We start from the raw sequence: 18,337 nt of genomic DNA, 5'->3' as shown, positions 1-18,337 counted from the left end.
TGTGACATGCAGCTGCAAAGTTTGGGGGCCACACACTGCCTGCAAAAAAACAAAACAAAGTACTTCACATAGTTAGGTGGGTCCCTGGCAGTTCCACTCTTGTCGTCCAACATGTGAAGGTGAGAGTTGCAATTTAGCGCAAGGGTCAGAACCCTTTTTGAGCTGGAACATGACCAGCCATGGTTTATGGCGGACAGGCAGGATGAGCCAATGTTTGGGTTTGAAAGACCAGCTCTTACAAGGTTCAGGATAACAGATAATTGGCATCTCGGAATTTTATCAACCGGCAATTTGGCAGGATTCCACAGGCAGTGTCCTAGTACAGCTTCAGTTGTCCATTTACCTTCTTGTTAAAGCAGCTCCAGGTAACATTTCGACCATAAAATTAAAAACTGTAGATAAACGATTAATAGGATCAATGGTGCCGAGAATTAAAGTTGTTTATCAAGAGACTCTATGCCATTAATCTCAAACTAAACATAGGATTTAAAGTGTGAAACTGAAAAGACCGTATTCCATCATTTCAAAGTTCAAAACTTTATTTTGTTATGCAAATATCTTAGAAGCCCATCACTGATATACATGTACAAATCCTGGCCATCATTATATTAATATCACAAGGAAAACTACACTTCAGCCTTCTGAAGGCAATGGCTCCTTCACATCAATGTTGAGCGAGCGGTTGACGTTGGACAGTTTGTCGCTTTTGAATCTCACCACCAGCATGCAGGTGCCCGCAGTGGTGGGGGTGAACTCGACTCTGGCTTTAGCCTCCTCTTTGGGACAGAGCGGTTTAATCCTGCAAGACAGACATGTTTCAGTGCAGTACTGGCTTCTCATACACAAGTGGCATTTCAACTGCAGCGTCCACGTCATGAGGCATCTTGGGGCCATTTATTCCGATGTTGGCAGTGAATGACGACGTTGAGGCCAATTAGTCAAGCATGACATCCTAAAAAATCCATACCAATAAGTAACCAACATGTCGTGTTTGCTGGCTTCCGGAAATCTGATTTGGATAAATGCAATGATGGCAGCATTTTCTTTTTTACCTGGTAAAGCCTAATTAACCAAGCACCATCAAAACCTGACTTATTGTATGGTAACTGTCATTTGCATTTAGGTTAATGTCAACTGCAGCAGCTCTTATGCAGAAGGACTCAGACATTGGGGCACCGAGTGAGCTGAATGTTAGCACCATCTTGGCCAGCTGTAATGCCAGTCGATGGAGCACTTTAGTCGAGAGCCAACCAGGGAACCAGTCGGTGTCGCTCTTCGTTCTTAAAGCAGCCATCCAGTTCTGCCAATAACGATGACTCAATGCGAGTCAAGTTCCCTGGCAGCCGTCAAGCTACCACCATTTGTCCCGCAATGGGACTTCAAATGGTTGCTCATAGCTGTTGAAAGTTGGTTTAAAAAAAAAAAGGGGGTATTAATAAAAATCCAGGCAATATGATAACTTTTCTGAGCGATTCCAAACGGTTTGTGTGGGAAACGGGGAGAGTTGCAAACCGACCATTAGTTCCAACAAACCTGGTTTCGATTTTGTCGACGATGAGGTCGGCGCCCTGCACGATGAAGCTGCAGTCCTGAAGCTTCTCGGGTAAAGTGTTCAGCATGGTCAGCTCCACCGCCATTGGCTGGTTCACTCTGGCTTGCGCCAACATCTGCAGAGAGGTGTTCAGTTAGCAGAGCCGTGTTTCTGCACTGTGCTCCATTTCGCACAGACAAAACATTATGATCATAGGAAAAGACCCCACAGTCCAGTTGTACCCTGATCTCGATATCTGGCCCATCCAGCACAATGGTCTTCGCTGTTTGACTGTAATCCCCATCCATCGTCAGGGCCGTCAGTTTGATCAGCCTTTCCGAGGTGATTTTTGACGCATAGCATCTGTATTCCAGTTTCAGGGGCACGCGTCTTACTGGAGAAGTAGGGAAAAAAAAAAGACAGTTTGAATCTTCTTAGAGCACGACAGTGAGAATGATGAACAGTGTACCTTCGTTTGCAGGCAGCTCCACATCTACCATGGTCATTGCACAGTACTCCCCGACTTTGCCGTTGAGGTCCACAGCTGAGGCCATGAACATAATTTTGCAGGCCTTCTTGTCCATGAAGTTGTTTGTGATTACGGCACAGACTTCAAAGTCTTTGCCTATTACCATGTCTTCAGCCAGTTTGATCTGTTGCCAGTCACAGGTGGTTGGGAGAAGGTGGACTGTAAATGTAAAATTTCAGTTCTCATGGAGACACAGCGACAAAGATTCACTCAACTGCTTTGCAACCAGTCAAGCTTACACAAGTTAAGTAGTTAACTGAAGTGAACATTGCATCTCAACCATGCTCCAGACATGAACTGAAAGCTCCACAAGCCTTTCGGTTGTGGAGAAAAATCTCAGGCACACTGTGTGCACCAAGCTGCATGGCAGTTTGTATACCGAGTGTGGTTATCTCGTCCCATTTGATTTGGCAGATGGTTTCAGAGCACTTCCTCACATTTACTACTTTGCAACTTACTAACTGCAACTTTAACAGTCTACTCTACAGGATGGACTCGGTGGTGTCAATGTTTGTAGTGTTGCTGAACCCTCTAGAAAAAGGTAAAACCCCCCAAAGAGCCACCTTGAGGTTTAGCCCTGGCTGCTTTCCTTCCTGCTGAAGCTTGTTGTGGTGTTTGGCCTTCTCATACACACGCCTCTCCTCCTGCGAGCCTGACAGAAAGAGGAAAAAAAAAAAAAAAATTCATGGAGAAATCTCAGTTCTTTCAAAACGTCATTTGAGGAACATGGGTTGATGTGATAGGACCAACACCTGAGCAGAGCCTTTTAAGGCAATCTAGGAGTCAAGTATTGTAGTGAACACAACTACAAAAATTGACAATCATATCCTTGTATTACAAAAAAAAAAAAGTTATTCCAAGTGTGCGACATGCTGTTATGACTATGACGTCGAGAACTGTTGTTCCCTGGGTGAGTAGTAGACCACCCTTTGCTAACTTGCACTCAAGGCTGCACAGGGTGAGACACAGCAGAAAGAGTGGGTGTCAGCTAACTGACGTTTGGTTTGAAACAACTGCAGTGCCAACTGGAGTTGTACTGAGTGAAAGTCAGCTGGGTCGTCTGTTGGCGTGGAGCCATTACCTTCCGTGTACTTGTACTCGTGCGTGATATCACATCTCTTCCCAGTTGAGCCCAGGGCTTTGGTGCTGATGCAGCGTCCAACTTTACACGAATCTACCAAGAGTTTGAATTTCTGTCCATTGGGAAGGTACAACCAGGCCACCACATCAGCATTCACCTGGGAAATGGGCAGAGGTAAGAGTGAAGGCCAGCGCACTCAGGCACCTGGAGGTGCTGCCATTTTTCAGCCCCGGAGATGTGTCAGAAGCTTTCGGATTATTCTGCAATTTTTTTTACTGCTGACAGAACGCTACTGCAGTAGCAACTGTATGCTATATACCTCCTGAACACTGAAGAGCAAGACTCACCGCTGCGTAAATAAATGGTGCATCATACTTCTTGGTCAACTCGCCTTCCTTGATGGCCCGCACAGAGGCTGGTCCACGGTAGAACACAGCTGCCAACATCACACAACAAACGGTGTGGGGCACATAGTAGATTTGCAATTCTCTAGATTTCCTAGAAAGATCTGTCGACTCAGGTCAGATAGTGGAGCCCAGAGTTCAAACTAAACATGGCGAAGCAGAATTTAGCTGTTACACTGCACACAAACCGATGTGAAGTCAGCCCCAAGTGTGAACGTTTTTTTACATCCAGGTTAAAGGCTTCTTTTCTCTTATGCTAGTGAGCGAGTGCTTTTGCTCAACTCATTATCCATTTATATGCTCCTTTATTACTGCTCTATGCATTTTAAGTTCCCTTTTCTCTGCATTTTGTCTCAGTCTGATTTTAAATGGTTTTATAATGTTTGAACTTTTAATCATGTAAAGTACATCGAGTTGCCTCGTCTATGAAACGTGCTGCCTTGCCAAAAGCACAATGGCATGTTAGTTTAGTAGACTAGACAACTCATGGTCCACTTCCAACCACAATCCTTTGAAAATGAAATTCCTCACTCATGTCACATCCATTAGCCAAATGCTACATCTTGTTTGACCAAACCTGAAGACCCACGACCCCCAGACTGCAATGTTTGGCATGATGGCGTGTCACACGAGGAGAAGGAGTGGATGATTAAAACTTAAGTTTACCATCGTCCTCATCATCATCATCATCACTCTTCTGCGGCTGGGTTGGATCACAGACTTGCCAACCATCAAAATCTGAACCCAGATCAGGACGGTTCATCCAGCACTCCACCCAGACATGAAAGTTCCTTGTTTGAGAATAAAAAGTTGCAGGTTAAAACTTTGCTTCAATTCATGCTGAACGACAGCATGAAAGAGACAGGTACATCATTGCAACGTTTAAGTTTTAAACAATGCAGTTTTTCAAGTCAATGCAGGTCAGATTCTGTCCGGATCACAGGTTCGCTATACGAGAAACAGCCATAATGTCTGCAGCTTTAATTGCGCGGTTAAATATCATGTCTTTGAATCATGAAGCTGCTCCCCTTTGTCTCGAGCGATAAGTGAATTTCCCTGGCATAAAAGCAATAAATCCGCTTGAGTGCATCTTATCTTTAACTGCAGGTCCACAGTTTAGAGAGGAACGCCGGCAGGATGCAGTGCCCTTGCACGCAATCGGACATGCTTAGGGTTGTTGAGCTGCATGTTTGAGTGCATACAACAATTAATCCCCAGCCCTTTGGCCCTCATCCAAAGGAAATTTAAATGTTATGCGCCAAAATGTCAAGAAGCCCATCATCCCTTGTAGGAACATGATGTTGCGAGCAGTAGGTCCAACTTTGGATGGTAGTTTTGCAGTACCAGCTAACGAATACATAAAGAACAAAAAGCAAACAGAAAACATGCATGTAAACACAACAGAGCCGCGGAGAAGGCAGGAAAGAGATAAAATCTCAAGGCCAACACAAGTTATTGATCAAGTTGGGTCCGCACCAACCTTATAGAGTTCCCCCCGCAGATTCCTTCATCACCCAGTCTGTAGATATCATCGATCGTGAGGTTGCCGTTGCTGTCGTGCGTCGAGTCGAAGGTGGTCACCACTCGGCAAGGGATGCCCAAAGCGCGAAACACTAGAGACGACACACGACGTCGGCATCACATGCCAAGCCAAAAGATTAGGTGCTAAATTCTGAGTTCGCTCACAACGAGGTGGTGACTCGTTAATGCGCAAGGTGGGAAAATGGCTGCGGCTAGGGGTGACTTGTGTCTCTGGCCGTTACATGCGGTCCTGTAGCAGTATAGAAGCAGGCCAGCAGGTGGCAGTAGACCTAGGTTTACTGTCATCACCGGTACCGGGTCCGCTTCACAACCCGGCCGGACCAAATGTGTCGGCCCACCGGGAATTGCCCGGTACGCCCGATGGCCAGTGCACCCCTGGGTTGCGGAATATTGTCCCATCTAAAAGTACGGCTCTCTACCTGTGCACGCGACGGCGGCGAACACCCAGCAGTTGCCGAAACGGACGGGGCCACACTCGTCCCACCGCCGCAGGATCTCGGCGCTGCCGCCCCAGTTCGACGGGTCGACCCAGTTCGTCGGGGTGACCCCGTCCAGGTTCTCATTGGACCTTTTTCTCACAAGCACTCTCTTGTTGGTGCTGTTGATCTGTGGGGCCGAGCAAGGTGAGACAGTTGGACAGGCCCGCAAAGAGATTAAATGCAGCATGTTTAGCTAGTTGCCATTTTCTTTTCAAGTGGTTTTGAAGTCTGCCAAGGTCGACTCAACCGGACACCTAAGCTTGACAGACTTGGCTGCACTGCCAGACTCCCTAAAAGTTTGTATGGTTTTCATCTAGAAGCCTATTTGCGTGGAGAAAAAAAAAAACCTCGACAAGCCCCATAGTAATAAATCTGAGCGGGCAGGAGGTTGCCTGGCTGATGAAGAGTCAACCTATGAGGGGCCCCAATCTCCTCATAAGAGCGGGAACCAGACCTACCATGGCACTCAGCACCCTGGACACATAGATGGGGTCTTTCCTGGATGAACAGTCCTCGTTGGCGTTGGAAAGATATTTGGGGCTGGAGTCTAGTATCTTGAAACAGATCCTCAGTACATCTGGCTCAAACTGTGGACGGACACGAAACCAGGGGACGGGAGGGAAAGTAATGTCAGACAGCGTTACATTCAATTCACTTTCTATTGCTGCTCTTTAGTAAAGGTAACATTTAGACACAAGTAAGTTTGCTTTGCAGCCGAGGGAGAGCCCAATGCGCACCTGTCCAAAGTCCCAGGGAGTCCCAGAGATTTTTTTGAAGGTTCCCTTGAAGATCTTCCCATTTTTTTCCAAAATGTACTCCTGCCTCTCTGGCTCCGTGGGGATGTAAACCGTATCCTCTGCGAGAGCAGACAGAAAAATGCCGGTGATCATCTGTGAACCGCTTTTCACTAACCTGCAACAGGAAGAAGAGTGGTGGTGGGGGGGGGGGGGGGGGGGGGGGCACAGAACTCACTGGGGCACCAAGCATTAAAGAGAAGGGTGAACTCTCCTAGCGGGATCTTGGTGTCCTGCTGGTCCAAAGTCAACTTGTAGACCCCGATGGGAGCGTTCGGTGACGATCTGATGGACACTGTGGTTGTATTTGTGGTCGAACAGTAAGTAGGCTGGGTGCTCCACTGAGTCTCGTTGATGACCTGCTGTAGGGCAATGGTGACCCGGGTGCCAGACTCTTCTGTGGGCGCCGGCCCTTTTGGAGATGCAGAAGTTAATTTGCACGTTAAAACTAAAAGTCAACGCAGACAGTGAAGCATCATAGTTGCACGTTTGCAGCCAAGCGGCTGAGGCCTACCGGTCTCGGCGATGAGGAAGCAGCGGTTGTCGTCCAGCGGGACCTTGCCGTGCAGGATGAGGTCGAACTGCTCACCCCTGCGGAGGATCAGCTGCTCCTCTTTGAAAGACTTTGTGTGGTGGCTGTCATTGTTCTTCTTGATACTCAGGTTATAGTCCAGCTGCAGCACTGTGTGCATGGAGGAAGAGACGAATGGCACCTTTTTGCCACCACAGTTTAGATTTGAACGAGTAAAATAAAACGAATATGCAAACGGGAAGAAAAAAAATCCCACAGACAGTGATCGAAAGCAGACATTGAGTTTCAGTCCCTGTCACACAGGGGTTGTAGTGCAATATCCTCAGTCACTCATGTCTTCATCAGGGTTTTAATGGAATTGGGCATCAAGCACAGAAATGGGGGGAAAAAAAATATTGTTGCTCCCACCAGAACTGACTTTCTGGGTCGAACAGTTTCAAGAAGAGCAAACTGTCTCCCTCTTTACTCACCTTGAGTCATGTCTGCAGTTGATATGTGGCCACTCAGCTCGTGGTGGATGCCAAGGGTCTCTTCTGCTGCTGCCAGTGCGCCAACGGTGCCTGTTTAAGAAGTAATGGCGCATGAAACTTGAGCTTGGCACCCTCTTCTCCTCCCACTTCCCTTCTCCACCTGCCCGTCACCCCTCTCACATCATAATTAAACAGTTTTTAATCAGAAGGCCCATTAAAGTCTGTCACTCATTCCACAGCAACATGGAAAAGAAGTTGCAAAAACACATGAAAGCAAAACAATTATTTGTTCAACAGCTCAGTATGAAACCACGATAATTTGTCGCGCTACCTTCCTCCTTGTTCAGGTACAGTCTGCCTCACTTTGGCTGTGATGTCTCAGTTGAACTTGTGTCTCGTTATTTATGCCACTTCCACCTGTGACCTCAGCTAATTCCATTCATGTTGATTGCCTCCTCCCACATTATAATTTGACCTTCCTCTATTTATGTATGCATTCATTTATTAAGAGGAGGGCAGGCGATTCCTTGTTAAGAATGACACTAAACAGGAAGTTGAAGCTGTTGACATAAAAATCGTCAAGCCAAGAAAAATAATTGTATCGCAAATGTTGGCAGCAATAAAAAGAACATAAAATGAAAAATACTATTAAAAAAAAACACTTTTGGTTTCAATCGTTTATTCATTGAGTTGTCACAGCTCTTGTCAGTCATGTGAAAAGTTCTGTGTTCAAAAAGTAAAAAAAACACAAAATTGAATTCATATTGTGAAAAACAAGTTTTTGCCATTTGGAAGATGAACAATGAGTGGTTAATTATAATATTAAAAAGCTGGATGTGCAGTCTCTCAGCTTCCCTTTAGTAGCAGGTGTGTTGATTGTAGATTGCAGCTGGTTCCACCTGCTACCTCATCACGGGGCTGGTGTGGGATCTGCAATCAGACACAAGAGGAGGAGGGGAAGAGAGAGACTGATGCTGTGGCTGTGTTCTGACCTGCCCGCTTCCGCTCTTGGTAATCCGCCTCCTGCCTTCTCGGTTCCGACCCCGTTTATCCCTGACGTCCTGCCCCCCAGCAACCCGACCAGCCTTCAGTCCCCGACCTGCCTCGACCGCCAGCTCCCCGGCAACCCGACCAGCCTTCTGCCCCCGACCACGTCTACAGCCTCTGCGTCTCTGGTGTCTGTCTGCCTGTTCCCTGGTCCTTGTTGGTTCGGGCCTGCTCCTGATCCAACGCCTTCCCCCTCATTGCAATCTCTACTACGCTGTTCGTGCTGCATTTGGGTTCACACCACGCCCGTTTCACTTTTGGTAATTTGGGACAAGCCTTCGCGAAGTGCTATGACGCATACTCAAATGCATACTCTGAAGGGTGCTGACCCTGAATTGAGACACAGCCCGTGTCTCAAATCAGGGTCTGCACCCTTCGCAGAGACACAGGTGCTGTGTCTCAATTCAGGGTCTGCACCCTTCGAACGGAGTGTCCTCCATCTGAAGGAAGCGTTCTTCGAGGCCCCAGCCTAGAAGGACGGACCAAACCCTGCCTCCCCGGTAACCACACGGGACGGTCTAGCCTTCGGTGTATTTCCTCGTTTCGTCACCGCCTTTCCCTCCTGCTGGCCAACCCCGTAAGTGACGTTTTTATAGTATCAAGCTAACCATTGGTTAGCCATCTAACGATGCCGTTGGATGATCAAATAAGTAAAATCCTACGTTAAAAACTGGATACTTTATGTGAAACTTCAATACTTAAATTTATGTTGTGTCTTTACCAGTACATGCGGCTAATTTCAGCTGACTTCCCAGGATCCCACGATGCTTTGCAGCAACACGCAAAGCATCATGGGATACACAAGTACGCAAAGGATAGTTGCGGTGCAGCCTTGGAAATCGGCTAAAACGAGGGCGCATTCCGAGTATGCATTTTGAGCGTCCTAAGGACTTTTGGGAATTGGGACATGCCTCCGCGCAGTGCTATGACGCAACTTCCTTTCAAAATGCGTACTTCAAGGATGCAGACCCTGAATTGAGACACAGCAAGGGTTACCGAAGGACGCAAAGGATAGTTGCGGTGTATCCTTGGAATCGGCTAAAAGTAGGGCGCATTCCGAGTACACATTTGGAGCGTCCTTTGGATTTTCGGGATTTGGGACAAGCCTTCACGCAGTGCTATGACGCAACTTCCTTTCACGTGCATGCTCCGAAGGATGCAGACCCTGAATTGAGACACAGCCTGGGTGGCAGGAGGATGAGTGTTGGGTCTGCGATGTGCCCCCTGGGGACCTGTGAAAGTTACTAAGCCCTATACCCCTTCCAGTCCACCAGGTACAGGACATCTTTGTGCTGGACATCAACAACTGCGGCCCCATCCACTATCTTGGGGGGGTGGAGAGGATGCTGCAGGTGGAGTGAGAAGACTGAACCTGTAAGGCTTTAGGTGGGAGACGTGGAAGGTGGGATGTATGCAAAGCGAAGCAGGTGTAATATGTTGATCCTATCTGAAAAACTCATACATAATGTCATTAAGCAGCTGCAGCACCATACTAAATTAAAACCAGTTGAATGTGTAAAGATAAATGAAAAATGTGGAAGTGTTGAAATATAAGGTAATGTTGAAATGTCATGTAAGAGCTAAAATGCAAAAAAACCAAAAAAAGATAAAAACCCTCATGGCTATATGTACTTATACTTTATACCTGTTGGCAAGTTTGTCGGGGATCAGGGATTTGGAACTCCCTGTTGAGCCCGTTTACAGTTTTTGGAAATGCCTCCAAGGCGAGGCGAACTGACGCGTGCCAGTGGAATCATGCCCTTAGGGGGGGCTTGCAGGATGCAGGATCCGGGTGGCAGAGAATGATGGCTGATCCCCAGGCAACGAGGCTACAGGTGCTGTGAGTGACAATAGATATTCGTAGACGGTGTTGAGAGCCTCACCCACCTTCTGCATCTCAGTGGTGAGATGCTTGATATTTCTTCCCTCCCGACTGTTGCTGACCCTGGAGGCTAGTGGCATGTTTGAATGCCTCTGACTGTGCTGGGTCCATTCTGACCAGACCGTACTGTTATTTTTCAGGTTGTTTTGGACCCTTCTCATTAAATTAGCCAGAGTAAATTCTCCACGAGCTGGCAGCAAACCAGTGTGGACTGATGATTAAGGTTGTTTCTCAAGAGACTGTATGCTGCTAATCTCAAACTGAACATATTAGTATTGGAAGTGTGAAAATGTAAAAAAAAACAAAACAAACCCAAAATCACTGAATACTTTATTTTAGTAATGCCAATACCTTAAAAGCCCATCACTGTGATTGACCTGCATGATTGTGAACAGTTGTAGTCAGTGGTTTGGTTTTAATGCCATATCAAGAAAAAGATTACATGACTTAGAGGCAATTGCAAGACTTTTTGCAGAGGCTAGCTATAAAATCCACTGTACTGACTTATTATCATCACAAGGGGAAAAAGAAATCATTCCTTCACGTCAATGTTGAGCGACTGGTTGACGTTGGACAGTTTGTCACTTTTGAATCTCACCACCAGCATGCAGGTGCCTGCAGTGGTGGGTTTGAACTCGACTCTGGCTTTAGCCTCCTCTTTGGGACCAACCGGTTCAATCCTGCAAGACAGACAGACATGTTTCAGTGCAGTACCGGCTTCACATGCACAAGTTGCATTTTGACTATGGCTTCCATATCATCAGGCATCTTGATGCCATTTGTTCCGATGTTGTCAGTGAATGACGACGTCGAGGCCAATTAGTTACTTAGGACATCCTGAAAAGTCAATACCAATAGTAACTTGCCATGTTTGCTGGCTTTGAGTTGTGAAAGGACACGGCAATCCGATTTAGATGAACACAATGACAGCAGCATTTTTTTTTTACCTGGTAAAGCCTAATTATTAGCCAAGCACCATCAAAACCTGACTTTTATGGTATGGTAACTGTCATTTGCATTTCCGTTAATATTAAATGTGCAGCAGGTCCTTGGCATAAGGACTGCAAATGACACTGTGGCACTAATTGCGCTGGACTTCAGCACCGTCTTGGCCAGCTGTGTTGACAGTTGATACAGCACTTCAGTCGAGAGCCAACCAGGGAACCAGTCGGCGTCGCTCTTCGTTCTTAAAGCAGCCATCCAGTTCTGCTAATACCGATGACTCAATGTGAAACTATTTCTCTGGCAGCCATTATGCTACCACCATTTGTCCCTCAATGGGACTTCGAAGGGTTGCTCGTAGCCGTTTATCCCATTCCCAAAACAAGGGAATGGGATAAATTGTATGAGCGATTCCAAACCAACCATCTGTGCCAACAAACCTGGTCTCAATTTTTTCGGCAATGAGCCCGGTGCCCTGCACAATGAAGCTGCAGTCCTGAAGCTTCTCGGGTAAAGTGTTCAGCATGCTCAGCTCCACCGCCATTGGCTGGTTCACTCTGGCTTCCCCCAACAGCTGCAGAGAGGTGTTCAGTTAGAGGAGTGCATTTCACACAGACACAAAAACATTATGGCCACAGGAAAAGGCCCCACAGTCCAGTCGTACTTTGATCTCAATATCCGGTCCATCCAGCACAATGGTCTTCACTGCTGTGTTGTACTCCTCATGCTCCCCGTCCAAAGTCATAAGCGTCACTTTGATCAGCCTTTCAGACGTGATTACCGGTGCATAATTTTTGTGTTCCAGTTTCAGGGGGATGTGCTTTACTGGAGAAGGAGGGGGGAAAAAACCAACAAAAACAGTTTGAACCTTCTTGGATCCTGGTACAGTGAGAGTGATGCACAACAGTGTACCTTCGTTTGGCGCCAGCTCCACTGCTTCTTCCATGGTAAATCCACAGTACTCGCCAAGTTTGCCGTTGTAGCCCACAGCTGAGGCCATGAACACAACTTTACAGGCCTTTGTCTCCATGCAGTTGTTTGTGATTTGGGCACACACTTCAAAGTCTTTGCCCATTACCATGTCTTTAGCCAGTTTGATCTGTTGCCAGTCACAGGTGGTTGGGAGAGAGTGGATTGTAAATGTAAAATTTCAGTTCTCATGATGAAGACATAGCAAATAAAGACTCATTCAACTGCTTTGCAACCATTTAAGCTCCGACAATTTAAGTATTTAACTGAAGGGAATATTGTGTCTCAATAATGATGCTACAGACATGAACTGGAAACTGCACAATCACAAGTCTTTCAGTCGTGAAGAACAATCTCACAGGCACGCTGTGTGCCCCAAGCTGCATGGCAGTTTGTGGTTTTTATACCCAGTGTGTTTACCTCTTCCTGTTTGATTTGCCGATTTGGCAGATTGTTTCGGAGCACTTCCTCTCATTTCTTACTCTTGCAACTTTAACATTGCTACTCTACAGGACGGATGATGAACCATCTAGAAAAAGGTAAAAACCCTCAAAGAGCCACCTTAAGATTCAGCCCCGGCTCCTTTCCTTCCTGGTGAAGCTTGTTGCGGTGGTCAGCCTTCTCATACGAGTGCCTCTCCTCCTGCGAGCCTGATAAAAAGATTTTATTTTTTTCAAGAAAAGGGTTCATAGTGATTTTCTAGTTCTTTCAAAATGACATTTTTTGAGGCACATGGGTTCATGTGATAGGACCAACCCTTTTAAGGCAATATAGGAGTCAAGTATTGTAGTGAACACAACTACAAAACTCATTTCACCCCAGAGACACAACTTCAAAAAATTACAATCATATCCTTGTATTACAAAAAAATATTACAAGTGTGTGACATGATGTAATGTCAATGACGTGGAGATCTGTTGTTCCCTGGGTGAGTAATGGGTAGCAGACCACTCTTTGCTCCTTACAATCAAAGCTGAACAGTGCGATAGTGAGAGTCAGTAAACAAAAGTTGGCAAGACGAGTGGTGTTTGGTTTGAAACAACTGCAGCGCCAACCAGAGTTGTACTGAGTGAAAGTCAGCTGGGTCGTCTGTTGGCGTGGATCCATTACCTTCCTCGTATTTGTACACGTTTGTGATATCGCGTCTCTTGGTTGAACCCCGGGCTTTGGTGCTGATGCAGCGTCCAACCGACGCCGACTTTACATTGATTTTGACCTTTTCCCCACTGGGAAGGTACATCCAGTTCACCACGTCAGCATTCACCTGGGAAGTGTGCAGAGGTGCATACAGGTTGAAAGAGGCCAGCACACTTGGGCGCTTGAAGGTGCTCCTGCCATTTCAGACTTTTTCAGCCTCTGAGGAATTATTAATGTTAGAATCTTTCTGATTATTCTGCAAGAAAATGATGTTGCTGACAGAACGCCACTGCTGGAGCAACTGTATGCTAGCACCTTGAGTTTGGGTGCCTTCAAATCGCTTTTAAAGTCTCATCTCTTTTCGTTGACTTTTGAGTAGCTCTCCCCAATTGCCTCTTCATTTTTTAATTTTATTTATATAGGGGAATTTGTATGTACTTTTGTTGTGAAGCACTTTGGTGCGGCTTTGCTGTTTGTAAATGTGTTTTATACACAAATAAAAATGACTTGCCCTCCTGAACACTAAAGAGTGAAGCTCACCTCTGCGTAAATAAATGGTGCATCATACTTCTTGGTCAACTCTCCTTCCTTGATGGCCCGCACGGGGGCTGGCCCACAGCAGAACACCCCTGACAACATCACACATCACAAGAGGTCACGTCTGGAGCACATAATACGTTTGCAAAGGTATGGTATGTTATTGGTATGTTATTTTAGTAAATAAGACAAATCACAATCCACTTCTAACCACAATCCTTTGAAAATGAGATTACTGGCTGATGTCACACATCCGTTAGCCAAACACCATATCTTCTTTGACCAAACATGGTCAAACCTGCAGATACATACATGAATCAGACCACAACGTTCGGCATGATCGTTGGTCACATGACAGGAGAAAGAGTGGATGATTAAAAGTTAAGTTTACCATCACTCGTCTCCTGCGGGGTTGGATCACAGACTTGCCAACCATCAAAATCTGAACCCAGATCAGGACGGTCCATCCAGCACTCCACCCAGACATGAAAGTTCCTTGTTTGAGAATAAAAAGTTGCAGGTTAAAACTTTGCTTCAATCACTGCAAATACTGAAAGACAAAACATCAAAGAGACAGAGGTAGGTACATCATTGCAATGTTTCCAAAGTTTTAAACAATGCAGTTTTTCAAGTCAATACAGGTCAGATTCAATTTCCCTTGTGTCTCCAGTGATAAGTGAATTTCCCCAGTGTAAGAGCAACAAGTCAACTTGAGTGCATCTTATCTTTACACAAGTCAACAGGTCCAGAGTTTAGAGGAATGTCAGCAAGATGCAGTGCCCCTGCACTCAAACTCAGGCCCTTATCCAAACCAAATTTATACATGATGCTGTAAAATGTCAAGCCCATTATCCTTTGTAGGAACATGATGTTTGGAGCAGCACATCTATTGGTCCTATTGTGGAAGGTAGTGAGATTGTGTGGAAGACAGTTACAGACATAGACAGACCAGCGAACAGGGAAAAAAATTTAAACGCAGAGCCGCTGAGAATACAGGAACTTGGACCACGAGATAAAAGCTAATGTGGATGTGATAAAACAAGTCCACACTCACCATATCGAGTCGCCCCCGGATATTCTCTCACCATCCATTCCGTAGATGTTATCGATACAGAGGTTAGCGTTGCTGTCGTGCGCCGATTCGAAGTTGGTCACCACTCGACACGGGATGCCCAAAACGCGAGACACTGGAGAACACACAGGCACACGCACGTTGTTGGCCATCACATGTCAAAACAAAAGATTAGGTGCTAAATTCGGAGTTCAATCACAGCGAGGTGGTGAGTTGCCAGTGCTAGGGTTGCCACCCATCCCGTTTTCCCAGAATTGTTCTTTTTTCACCACCTGTCCCAGGAAAAATAAAATCTCTCCCGGGACACAATTTGTCCCGTCTTTTAGGGAAAATGACAAAACCTCATTTGATTTCCGTCTGTGGTCTACTCCCGTAAAATAGGCGATTGTCCCATATTTGGCAACTAAAAAAACCTGTCCCGTAATGAACTGATACGGGACGCACTTCACTTTGTGCCGTATATTTTGGGGACGCCTCCGCCTCCCCACCTCCCCCGTCGTCGACAGACTTGAGATCTCCCCCTCCCACCCCCCCTCCCCCGAGAAGACCCAAATTTGAAACTCTAGGAGGTGGCAACCCTAGCCAGTGCGCAAGCTTGAAAAATAGCTGCAGAATTCTGTCACACCTAAAAATACACCCCTCTACCTGTGCACGCAACGGCGGCAAACACCCAGCACTGGCCGTAACGGACGGGGCCACTCTCGTCCCACCGCTGCAGAATCTCGGCGCTGCCATACCAGTCCCACGGGAAGACCCCGTCCGGGTATTCATACCACTCCCCCACAAGCACGCCGTTGTCGTCGTTGCTGTTGATCTGTGGGGGCAGAACAAGGAGGATGGTGAGACAGGTGGACAGGACCGCAAAGAGATCAAATGCAGCATGTTTGCTCGCACAAATTCTTTGCGTGTATCACTAAACGTGGCTAGTTGCCATTTTTTGAAGTCTGCCAAGGTTTACTCAACCGCACACCTAAGCTTGACAGACTTGGATGGCAGAAGGTTCTGCAGCTCAAGCAGTCTGTGCTGCAGCAGGACTGCCAGACTCATTCAAAGGTGGCGTTTTTCCATGTAGAAGCTTAGTTGCCTGGAGATAAAGTGAAACGGCCCATAGTAATAAATCTGAGTGGGCAGGAGGTTGCCTGGCTGATGAAGAGTCAACCTATGAGGGCCCTAATCTCCTCATAAAAGCGGGAACCAGACCTACCATGGCACTCAGCACCCTGGACACATAGATGGGGTCTTTCCTGGATGAACAGTCCTCGTTGGCATTGGCAAGATAGTTGGGGCTGGAGTCTAGGATCTTGAAACAGATCCTCAGTACATCTGGCTCAAACTGTGGACGGACACAAAACCAGGGGATGGGAGGGAAAGTAATGTCAGACAGCGTCACATTTAATTCACTTTCTATTGCTGCTCTTTGGTAAACATATTTTGCCACAAGCAAGTTCGCTTCGCAGCCGAGGGAGAGCACAATGCGCACCTGTCCAAAGTCCCAGGGAGTCTCAGAGATTCTTTTGAAGGTTCCCTTGTAGACCCTCCCAATTTTTTCCAAAATGTATTCCTGTCTCTTGGCATCCTTGGGCATGTAGACCACATCTCCTGTGAGGTCAGACAGACAATGCAAAGACAGCAAAAAATTATTTAAAGAAATGACGATTATCTGTTCAGGGCTTTTCACCAATATGCTAGCTGTGCTACAAATAATCAGGAAGAAGGGCAGCAGGGGGCACAAAACTCACTGAGGCACCAAGCATTAAAGAGAAGGGTGAACTCTCCCAGAGGGATCTTCGTGTCCTGCTGGTCCAGAGTCAACTTGTAGACCCCGATGGGAGCATTGGGCGACGAGCTGATGGACACAATGATTGTATTTTCGGCCGGACCGTAAGTAGCCGAGGCGCTCCACTGAGTCTTGTCGGTGACCTGCTGTAGGGCAAAGGTGACCCGGGTGCCAGACTCTTTTGTGGGCGACGGCCCTTTTGGAGACAGATTTTCATTTGCACGTTAAAACTAAAAGTCAACTCAGAAAGTGAAGCATCGTAGCGGCACGTTTGCAACCAAGCGGCATACCAGTCTCTGCGATGAGGAAGAAGCTGTTGTCGTCCAGCGGGAACCTGCCGCTGTCGGTCTTGACGTGCAGGGTGATGTTGAAGGGCTCACCCCTGCGGACGATCAGCCGCTCCTCTCCGAAGAGCTCTGTGTGGTGGCTGGCGTTGTTCTCCCCGATGTTCAGGTCATAGTGCTCCAGGTGCAGCGCTGTGTGCACGGAGGAGGCGAGTGTCACTTTTTTTTTTTTTTTTTTTTTTAACCACCAGTTTAGTTTTGAATATGTAAAATAAAACAAATAGACAAAAGGAAACAAAAAAAAATCCCATACACAGTGAAGCGAAAGCAGACAGAGTGTCATTTCCTGCCAGACAGTTTGTTGTTGATTGTTGTGCAATGTCCTCAGTCACTCGGTGCACCTCATGTGGTTTTAATCGAATCAGGCATTTAGTGCAGAAATAGAAAATAAATGTGTTGTCCCCACCAGAACTGCCTTTCTGGGTAGAACGGTTTCAAAAAGAGCAAACTTTTCTCTCTTTACTCACCTTGACTCATGTCTGCAGTCGATATGCGATCACTCAGCTTGTGGTAGGTGCCAAGGGTCTCCTCTGCTGCTGCCAGTGCGACAACTGAGCCTATTTAAGAAGTTCACGAAGCCTGAAACTTGAGCTCCTCCCTCTCACTCCTCCCCGCCTCTTCCTCCGCCCACAGCACAACTGAACTGTTTTTAGTTGGGAGGCCCGTTAAAGTTGTTTACACCTGTTACAACCTGCCTCGCTGGGGAAAAGGGAAGTAACACAAAACCCAGATGTTTAGGCAATGAAAGTTTATTGTGGAGATAAAGGCACAAAACAAAATACTTTTTAGGCTTTGGTCTCTGGTGAGTGGCTGGAGTTGGGCAGGTGAATAGACGCCGCACCAATCGGGAAGCAGGCACAGGTGGGCTCTTATGTAGGTGGTGAACTGGACTTCCCAGACGCCGCACCAATCAGACTGGAGAAGGGGCGAGGCGAGGCGATGCAGGGTGTGTCAGGGTGCAGGCAGCCAGCTTGGAGGTGAGAGTGATGAAGAGGCAGCACACATTTCCGTTTCGCGACGGCCGTAACAACCTCTATTTATGTCTGTATCCATTTATTAAGAGATGGGCTGGTGATTCCTTGTAAAGTGCGACAGTGTTCAGGAAGTTGAAGCTGTTGACGTAAAAATCTGCACGTTAAAAAAAAAAAAGTAATTGTATAAAAAATGTTGGCAACAATAAAAAGAAAAGAAAATGAGAAAGAAAAAAAAAAGAAAATGCATTTTGTTTCAATCATTTATTCAATGAGTTGTAACAGTCCTCGTCAGTC

At 46.6% G+C, this 18,337-nt stretch overlaps 2 protein-coding genes across 2 annotated transcripts; both read right to left on the bottom strand.

The window, feature by feature from the left end:
- Positions 1 to 521: 521 nt before the first annotated feature.
- Positions 522 to 7,052, bottom strand: LOC142888172 (protein-glutamine gamma-glutamyltransferase 2-like). Its single transcript, XM_076026241.1, has 14 exons — positions 6,875 to 7,052; positions 6,539 to 6,772; positions 6,304 to 6,422; positions 6,025 to 6,153; positions 5,507 to 5,693; positions 5,026 to 5,158; positions 4,235 to 4,336; positions 3,489 to 3,579; positions 3,142 to 3,298; positions 2,624 to 2,712; positions 2,001 to 2,184; positions 1,774 to 1,925; positions 1,534 to 1,667; positions 522 to 799 (listed from the first exon to the last, which is right to left on the bottom strand). Exons 1-14 carry the CDS (start codon positions 7,050 to 7,052, stop codon positions 634 to 636), a joined length of 2,055 nt encoding a protein of 684 aa, XP_075882356.1. The 3' UTR covers positions 522 to 633.
- Positions 7,053 to 10,644: 3,592 nt separating this feature from the next.
- LOC142888171 (protein-glutamine gamma-glutamyltransferase 2-like) lies at positions 10,645 to 17,680 on the bottom strand. Its single transcript, XM_076026240.1, has 15 exons — positions 17,537 to 17,680; positions 17,016 to 17,201; positions 16,688 to 16,921; positions 16,429 to 16,547; positions 16,153 to 16,281; positions 15,594 to 15,762; positions 14,931 to 15,063; positions 14,268 to 14,371; positions 13,880 to 13,968; positions 13,313 to 13,466; positions 12,764 to 12,852; positions 12,146 to 12,332; positions 11,898 to 12,058; positions 11,674 to 11,807; positions 10,645 to 10,971 (listed from the first exon to the last, which is right to left on the bottom strand). Exons 1-15 carry the CDS (start codon positions 17,544 to 17,546, stop codon positions 10,824 to 10,826), a joined length of 2,046 nt encoding a protein of 681 aa, XP_075882355.1. The 5' UTR covers positions 17,547 to 17,680; the 3' UTR covers positions 10,645 to 10,823.
- Positions 17,681 to 18,337: the final 657 nt, after the last annotated feature.

Source organism: Nelusetta ayraudi, unplaced genomic scaffold (assembly GCF_046127955.1).
Source record: "Nelusetta ayraudi isolate G7.1 ecotype Tasmania unplaced genomic scaffold, CSIRO-AGI_Nayr_v1 ptg000019l, whole genome shotgun sequence".
Taxonomy (NCBI): domain Eukaryota; kingdom Metazoa; phylum Chordata; class Actinopteri; order Tetraodontiformes; family Monacanthidae; genus Nelusetta; species Nelusetta ayraudi.
Note: the sequence above shows the minus strand (reverse complement) of the source record. Positions and strands in the feature narration are given on the sequence as shown.